General features: G+C 36.0%; 1 protein-coding gene across 1 annotated transcript; it reads right to left on the reverse strand.

Moving 5' to 3' along the window:
• Positions 1 to 5,557: 5,557 nt before the first annotated feature.
• LOC111390811 (chromosome transmission fidelity protein 8 homolog) lies at positions 5,558 to 8,957 on the reverse strand. The gene is made up of 3 exons (XM_023015929.1): positions 8,746 to 8,957; positions 8,414 to 8,624; positions 5,558 to 5,922 (listed from the first exon to the last, which is right to left on the reverse strand). The coding sequence occupies exons 1-3, from the start codon at positions 8,890 to 8,892 to the stop codon at positions 5,864 to 5,866; spliced, it is 417 nt and encodes a 138-aa protein (XP_022871697.1). The 5' UTR covers positions 8,893 to 8,957; the 3' UTR covers positions 5,558 to 5,863.
• Between the last annotated feature and the right edge of the window lie 689 nt (positions 8,958 to 9,646).

Here is a 9,646-nt window from a genome sequence, read left to right on the forward strand (position 1 = left end):
CGAACGAAGAGTATTTCTAGAATAAGAAGAATACCTCGGTTGGAGATATTTCTGCACGAGTCGGGTAAAGTGTATTGAGTCTATCATCGTAAGCGGCATCTCTGCTGCAGCCACGTATGCAGCCATTCCTTCACGAAATCTTTCCTGTGAATATACAAAAGTGGAAAGAGTAGAATTAGAACCGCCAAACACTAGTTCAGTTTGTTTCGAGTCGAGATCGGCTGGTTTTGCTTTGTAACTCCTCAATACGTGTCTATTCAAATGCGTTGTGCTCGAACCAGGCTTCCAACTAAGTTCTTTGCCACAATAATTGCAACATGCTTTCCAAATATCTACTCCATTTTGAACACCAATTTTTTTCGTGTCATATGTTACCAACGGTCCGATCAACAGTCCGATGATTCTTTTTTTGCCCTTTTTGTCTCGAGTACTTGAACTTCTTCCTCTTCAATATCTTCCAAATTAATTGGAACATTTTCACATGCATCGTAGTTAGATGGAGTACTCGAACTACCGCCAAACTGATTAACTTCATCACTTGTAAAATCCATAATAACTAGTATAATAAAAAATACTGAATATTAGACTGTAAAGTGAAAGAAATTGAATATATCAATTGTTATATGAGAAGTGAGAAAGAAGAAATTGAAACTTGAATCTGAATCTATGATATAGAAATAATGCGAATTAAAATCGATAGCAAAGTGATTTAAAACTTCAAAAATCATCTCGTATTTATAGATAAAAAAACCCGCATTATTTTTCAAATTTGAATTTCAAAAAGATAACAGTATAATGTACTAATAGTCTAATACGAAAAAAAAGGCAGCTATATAGCTGCCTGTGACCTGCTGCCTTAGGCAGCAGGTAAAAAAAAAAATTTTCAAATTTTTTTTTCTTTTATTTGCTCGGGCCGAGCATTTTTGTCACGGGCCATTTTTGGCCCGTGACACGAGCCGGCCCGTGTGGCTCGGCGAGCCACACGGGCTTGCTCGGGCTCAGGCTCGGGCCGGTCTCTTATTTTGAGGCTCGATCCCTACGAGCCACGAGCCGGGCGGGCTCGGGCTTTTTCCGAGCAGAGCCACGAACCGCCCGAGCCACCGAGCCTTTTTGACACCCCTACATTCGGCCATCAAGTCTCGGAGGTTCAGTTTCTCAACCACCTCGGCTTTCTCATCCAATTTCAGTCATCAAATCTCGCAAGTTCGGTTTCTCAACCATCTTGGCTTCCTCATCCAATTTCAGCCATCAAGCTTCGCAGGTTCGATTTTTCAACCACCTCGGCTTCCTCATCCAATTTTAGCCATCAAGCCTCGCAGGTTTGGTTTCTCAACCACCTCGACTTCATCATTCTCATCACTCAGACAACAACAAATCTCTAACTCCAACCATGATATAAATATCTATACTTGGACTTGGGAGACTATTATTCGGGGTACAAAGATTTCTTTCAAATTAACGATCATTATGCTTTACTTCATCAAAGTTCTTGTATTACATAAATGACTGTATTTCGACTTAGGGGACTATTGTTACGTGTTAGCAAACTTGGGCAACCCACCAAAGCCCACCGCTAGCACATGCCGAACCACGTGGCACTCAATCCGAGGTGATTTGCATAGCTGAGGCCCATTGATCCTGGCCTCATGAGGAACTCCAAGGCCCATATGCCGAGGCCCATTGATCCTGGCCTCATAAGGCACTCCGAAGCCCATATGCCAAGGCCCTTTGAAGGTGGACGAAGCCCTATGTTGCTGAAGCTCCTTAGCCGAGGTGACAGCATTCGAAGCACAAATCAACATTTTCCATAGACACCTCTCCCAAGAGATCTTATACACAAAGATCTTACTTGAATGATTGATAGGACGTTTGTCATGAGTGTATTCGTTAAGCCTTGTCACTAGTAGAGGCAGCTCTACCAACCAAAAAATGTATAACAGGCTAGGTGCGGCTGATTAGCCTACAATTTGACGTGTAAACTAACCGGATGAGGCCACGTGTACCCCGAAATAAAGGTCAGATCTAACTTGTGACACTATAAATACTCCCCCACATACCCCATACAAAGGTTAATGCAATAATCAATACAAGAAATCATACTTTACTTAACTCTCTCTCTTATATTATCTTGCAACACAAATGAGTTCATACAAATTTGGATACACGTTTGCAAACATCGATTGGTAATTATTGTACAATAGGTCAACGAACATCTCACCGGATTCCCCCTCGATCCGTCTGTTCTAGACCGTCCACGTGTCTTAGTGTGTTGGATTTTTGCTCACATGTGCGCGGGTGGGTCCGGCATCTATTAGCAACATATTATGGGGTCAATAGTAACTATTTAATAGCTAAACTTAAAAATGCATTTTAGCAATCACTGAACTGCGTAGCGTATCATCCATTTATTACTTCAATGAGATGATCCATTAGTTCATGTGGTGCAATTCAGTGAGCATTAAGATAATTTTTAAGTTCAATTATAAAATAGTTACGCTAAGGATCTATTTGATGGAAAAGATAAAATTTGAGTGGAAAGAAAACGAATTTCAGGGAATTGAATTGCTTAAAAAAAATTTCCCGGGAATTGTAAATTATTGTGTAAATGAAAGTGTTTTTTAGTGTTTGTTTAGTTTTATTTTACATGGAAATTGTCAATTCAATGTATAGAATTTACTGGTATTGGAGATGAAATTTATTTCCATAGCCAAAAAAAATAAATAAATGAAATTCAATAAAATCATCTATCTGTTGGTGTACATTTTGCTTTATTTTACAAGAAAATTGTCAATTAAAGAGAAATTTTTTTACAATAATTCTTATAATTTGTTTCTTTTTCCCCCCCCCCCCCCCCCCCCAAAAAAAAGAAAGAAAGAAAATCGAAAACAAAATTTCGCTAGATTGAGAATTTCAATTCATTGATTTCATGGAAAATGCTGACGTGGCTAAAATTTGGGAATTTCAATTATAGGGAAAATTTTGGACAATCAAAAGTTGGAAAATGAAATCCTTCCATAAAAAAAAGTGGAGTAATCAAATGGTGCCTAAGTATAATTCATTGACCATTCAAATAATTAACTCGAAAAGAACCAAACCAAGGTGTTGTTTTTAAGGTTAAACATGACGTACTGCTACAACTAGTAAACATGTCGTAGTTGCACTTGGATTTGTCCTCGTACTTCATAAACTCCTAAAAAAAACCTCAATTAAATAAAATTGCATAAATAAAAAAATTAAAAAAAAACTAAATAATTACAAATTTGGCCTTTAATGAATAAATCATTCCAAACTGCATCACAAATTTGCATTCTTGACAAATTCAACACCACATTGAAGTTTTTCGAGTACATAACTTTAGTCACAAGCTTCGTCCAGACAAAATTCAGCACTACAATCACAAAATGCTTGACCCAAAAATGTCCTATTTTAGCAAAGATACAGCAATCGGTCAAAAACCTGGGGGCAAGAAACGTATCCTAATTTTTTAAGTAGAGCCAGAATACTTACCGTCTAATCAAGTACGAAAATATTAAATCATTTAGTGTCACCATTGGTGCGAGTTGTAAGCAGTCTTTTTCTTGAGTCAAGCCGAGCCTCATTTCATTTTCGTAAGGAGAATGAGTGCACCGAAAATTAAAGCTCAATTGAAAGAGGTTTATGTGTTTGAGGGAAAATTATTTAAATATGTCCAATATAGGAAGTTTATGAAAGCAAAGACTTTTATATATGGTTATATTTTGGAATGATATAATCATGTGTAGCATATATGTTTTCTCTACGTGTGCACTCAAGGAGGCGCAAATCACGAATCGAATTGTACAACGGGCTTTGAGCTTATGTGTGAGCACGACCTTCGTACATGAATGTTGGACCAAATGGACCAAAAATTGGCCCCTTATGAGGGTGCACATTATTTGATTATTTCCTATTTTTTGCTTCCAACTTACCCTTTAACTTTTGAAACTGTTATAAAATAAAGTTAATGGCATATTTATGGACGAATTAAACTCACCATTCATGGGGCCAATTTTATAATAGAGCTCTGTTTTCCATTTTCCACACCAAAAATTTTCATATTCTATTTGCATACTCAATAATTTATAGTTCTTTGTCTGTTAGAAAATTTCCAATTCGCGTCTTAGTCTGGTGGTGCTGCTCTAACACAAATTCTCTTCGCCAATTGAAGTGATCAAATTCTATTGATTTTTCCGTTGTATCCTAGGACATAAATGCTTAAAAAAAACCTCTTGCAGATATAGTGAAGGGTTGAATATGTTTTAAAGAAAATGTACTTACACAGGTCTCGATTTGCAGATTTACACTTGACGGTATATTTCTGCCATTTTTAATTCCCAATTTTTTTGTTCATTCTAGATTCATAAAATATTATGTTTTAAAATTAATTTTGTAACGGTGTCAAGTAATTTAAAATTTTCGTAAATTAGCTTTTCATTGATCCAATTTTCACCAGCAATGTAATATCAATTGCTTCTAGTCAACATGAAATTAACAAGTAATTCTTGGAAGACAATATAGAATTTTGAAACTTGGAAAATAGACAACACAAGAAATTGAAATTTTTTTCGAGTTTATGTCACATTAGTTTTGGTGCCTACTACTGCAGACGAGGCAATATTTTGTACTATGCCATTGTCATGTTTAAATATTAGGCAACATGAATTCTGAATTCGCAGCTCACTCTCCCGTGACTGGTATTGTCTTGTAGGATTATAATACTTCCGTACGTTTTTGGTATTGAGCGAAACTGGGACAGTTTATGAATTAAAATTTTAACTTCTTTTTAATTTTTAGTACCATTACTCCATATCAAACATGTAAGAAATGTTGTAAGTTACCAGAAAAATGAGGCCTAATTAGACATTGCCGGTGGGGATATCTTTGAAGCTACAGAAGTACATGGCAAATGTCTACGAAAATATTGATATATTTTTCCAAACAAGCATCTACAGAAGGCATGAAAGCTCTGTCGGGGAGAGAGAGAGAGACGGGGGAGGGGGGGTCAGCACCCAACAAGTCATGGCGACCGCCCATGCTATCTTCATCGATTTATTTATTTATTTTCCCATATATTGGTCAGTCACCCTGCAACAGCTCGAGTTGTAGCTTTAGTACAATTTTCAACAGCTTGTAGTTCTTCTATCCAAATAAGCTCATTTTAAAGAGCTTTTAAGCTTAATCAAACATGATCTAGTTTAATTGGTTGGCCCCACAATGATTGTTCAAGTTAGAGCCATTCGCATAAATATAAAAACATGGAGATGGCAAATATTTTTTCCCAAGTACAAATTTGAATCAGACCATCAATGATTGGGCAGAATGGGAATGGAACTTCTAGTTAGAATTAGACAAGCACATGATTCTTCCCTTGATCAAATTCCAGAATCAAAGTACTGAGCAATCACATAACAAGAATTTAATAGTATTGCCTCATTCATCGAAACAGATTGTACAATACGATACCATAATCACCGTAAAGTTGAATAATATGGCAAGTAATCAGACAACTTTTGAACTCAAGAAGATACAACCATCAAGAAACCATAAAATCACGTCTATAGAGATCTTTACAAGAAAAGTTAAGTGGTCTTGCATTACACAAAGGCACTAAATTTCAATCACCTGGCCTAATTCGAGGTTGCAAGGCAACAATTTGAATCATTCAACTCAATCTTATTCCTGAGAAAGTTTTAAAAAAGGGGGAATTGAAAACAAGACACTCAGCTATGTTTGTTATCCAGTATTAAACAGTAGCATCTTTTTTCGTTTGTAATCCTCTCCAAGATGTGGTAAAAAACATTGTAGACAAGCAAGTCTTTCTGCGGTTCAACATTCCTGGAGCCAATCAATTTGGCACTGTGGAACTTGGCGGGGTAACTTTTTCTTTGACTGCTAGTTGAGGTTCTGCAAATAAAAACATGAATGTGATGCTAATGCAAGTTTGACTTGACAAAAGTTGGAAGGTGAAGAACAGATGAGCACATTGCTGATGCAGAGAGGACGCTGAACTACAAAGTTAAAAGAAAACCTGGTAATGACCACACAGGAGAGAAACCTCCGCCTGTCTGAAGGAAATGAGTGTTTCTTATAGCGCAGTTTTGATTCTATTATAATTTCTGCACTTCAATTTATTTGCCTACATACACTAATTCTACACGAAGCAGAAGAGCTAGAATAACCAGAATGGAGATCTTCAAGGAATAGATAAGATCCACTGAAAGGACAGAGTCCCACTGGTATCTGTGTTCTGCAGATGAAAATTGATCACGTGCACAAGTTTCGTTTTCCATAGCTTGATACACTAATCTGGTTGACTCACCTTATGTTAGGATCACGTAGGAGACATTGCATAAAATTATGCATCCATCTCTCTCTCTCTCTCTCTCCCCCACACACACACACACTAATTGATCACGTGCACAAGTTTCATTTTCCATAGCTTGATACCCTAATCTGGTTGACTCACCTTATGTTAGGATCACGTAGGAGACATTGCATAAAATTATGCATCCATCTCTCTCTCTCTCTCTCCCCCACACACACACACACTAATTGATCACGTGCACAAGTTTCATTTTCCATAGCTTGATACCCTAATCTGGTTGACTCACCTTATGTTAGGATCACGTAGGAGACATTGCATAAAATTATGCATCCATCTCCCTCTCTCTCTCTCTCTCTCTCTCACACACACACACACTAATTGATCACATGCACAAGTTTGTTTTCCATAGCTTGATACCCTAATCTGGTTGACTCACCTTATGTTAGGATCCATCTCTCTCTCTCTCTCACACACACGCGCGCGCATCCACTGGCATATACACAGTCACATCAATGGCAACTATAACGAGTATCATATCATTAGACCCGATCTACTGTCCACGGAGTGGACAAAAGTTATAATGCCCACTACAGGTATGACAATATATGATTTTGTCGCGTCAGCAATAAAGGTATAACGTGGCAACACCTAGGGCTGGACAAAACTCCCAAACCGAACCGACCGAACTGAACCCGAACCGAATAGAACCGAACCCGACGATTCTTCTCAAGTTAAATACCCGAACCGGTATTTGAATCAGGAACCGACGGGTATGGTTCGGTTCTCGATTCTAGGCCAAGACCCGAAGAACCGAATAAGAACCGAGTCTCTATAATTTTTTTAATTAATTTATTTAAATAAGTAAAATTATTTTATTTTTTCTAAATAAATTTGTTAACTAGTTAATTTAGTTCAAACCACAAAATATGATTTTCCTATTTCTAATATTCAGTTCAAAATCGACTTAATCAAATTGATCTCAATTTTATCCAAATCTGATATTCTACTGTAGTATCATTTCTACAAGAGAAAATCGAATTAAAACTCTACAACATCTCTCTTAATTATTTTGAGCTCGCTATCTTTCTCTTTCTGTGATTTTAATAATCAAATTTATGAAGAACTTAGCAAAGAGAGACGTGAAACACATAATATTGAACTTCGTTATTTTATAAGAGCTATTATTAAATATATTATTAATTAAATTAACGTAACTTTGTATATATTAAAAAATTTAATTATAATACGGAACCGAACCGGATCGAACCGAACAGAATGGAACCGAACCCGAACGGTTCCGTAATTAAATTTGGACCCGACAGTTCCACTTACTAAATACCCGAAAATTTCAGGTCGGTTCGGTTCTCGTTAGAACCGAACCGAACCGAACCGGATCATGTCCAGCCCTAGCAACACCATATGTTATCACACTAACAATGAACATTATAACTCTTGCTTATTGTGGACAGGAGATTAGGCCCAATCATATCATATGACAATGAATGTAAGCTTTCTTGGCCAGATATTAGATCCGCCACCTATTAGTTAATACTCCGTACCCCTATAACTTTGAAACTTTGGATGGATGTCTCTGAAGTTCACATGTTGAAGTAAACTCAAGGATACAAAGAAAGAGAAACAGCGGAACACTAAGACTAAGAATTGGAGGGCTAAAGTTTATTATTCCCTTACTATATACTAGCTTCATTTAATCACAATTCCTTTAGTTATATGGAGGGCCAAGTATTGGATCATACAATACTTATCACAGCCTTGACTCTCAGGATTTGTATTCCACACGAATCTCAACTTCAAAAGCAGTTGTGCTACGAATATCTAACTACACCCATTAATCAATACTGCACCTCATACTAGCATTTTCAGATTACACACTAGTCAGCATCAATGATCTCTCCGAGAATGTATCTTAACTAGAATCGAATGTAGAGTGCATTAAACTAATTATAACCAGTGAAATAAAGAATCTTATTCAGCAATCCCACGGAACTTAGGAGAGAAATAAAAAATAAGTCCGGTGTGTCTCTAAAAAGAGATGGAAAGAAAGCTCACTCGATATAAGTGCCTTCGGCCTGGTCTTGAACAAAATTTTGTGGCGAATAATTCCAATCACATCCAATTCCACCCGCAAAGAATTAATTTCCGTTTCGCCAATCTCTTCTTCATTTTGTAGTTTAATCTTCTTCAACACTAACATGGGCTTCTTCAGCTTCACTTTTGTTCCAGTTAGCTCATGGTATCCAACTGAAAACGTGTGACTTTCCTGAAAAAAACCCCACAAAAATCCTCCCAAATTCTCAATAAATAAACGGAAATCCAGTTAACAAAAAAAGTAACCCATTAAAGAGTTTTAAGTGAAATAAAAAAAGAAAAAAAAAAGAAACCTGAGACTGTCGGCAGAGAATGCCGATTTGAAGGTTCTGGAGGCTGTTTTGAAAAGAGGGTTGTGCTTCAACCGTGCCTTGGAGTTCCACGATTGCCCATTCTGGGCAGTTGCCTTCTCCACAAGTGCACTTCACTTGGATTTGCATTTCCTCCTTTTCTTTCAACAATAGCACGCTAAATTCGAGATTTGAAATTGAAGCAAAAGAGTGAGTAATTGGGAAGGGAAAATGGATTTGGCGGCAATTATAGGTACTTCCCGCTTTGATAAAACGATGTCGTTTGATATCACAATTTGTTTTCTTTTGAATTAATTAAGTCAGTGGTTAATCAAATTCAACTAATTAATCATAACGATAAGATAATTATATTGACAACAAAGTTTTGTCATCTCTCCACATTTTAGTTGTAATGTTTGCTCAATTTCTCTATACTTTTTCATCTTGTTTTTATTTTTAATATTCAGTTAAAACATCGAAAAATATTATATTAAATATTTATATTTGTTGCTTATCTTTATTATTTAAAAATACGAAGAAGAAATAATTCTTTTTGCTTTCTTGTAAAGGATTTTTTTTTCTCGATGTGCTAATTAATAGAACATTTAAGATAAAATATGACGAAAAAAAGTTTGAAATATAAATACAAAAACGAACAAACACGTTTAGTACAATTTAATTGATTGTTAAGTGTCAATATAAATACACTAATAATAATTATGAAATTAGTCAAACGTAGATGACTTATTAAGCCCCTATTTGGTGTGACTTAAAAATATTTAAGTTAAAATTAACAATTAATTTTAATTATATATTTTATGAGATGTAACTTTTATCAACTTCTCAACCACATGCTTAAAAATTTCTTATTAAGATGTATTAAAAATCTAATTTTAAACACACA

This window comes from Olea europaea, unplaced genomic scaffold (genome assembly GCF_002742605.1).
Source record: "Olea europaea var. sylvestris unplaced genomic scaffold, O_europaea_v1 scaffold716, whole genome shotgun sequence".
In the NCBI taxonomy this organism is placed as follows: domain Eukaryota; kingdom Viridiplantae; phylum Streptophyta; class Magnoliopsida; order Lamiales; family Oleaceae; genus Olea; species Olea europaea.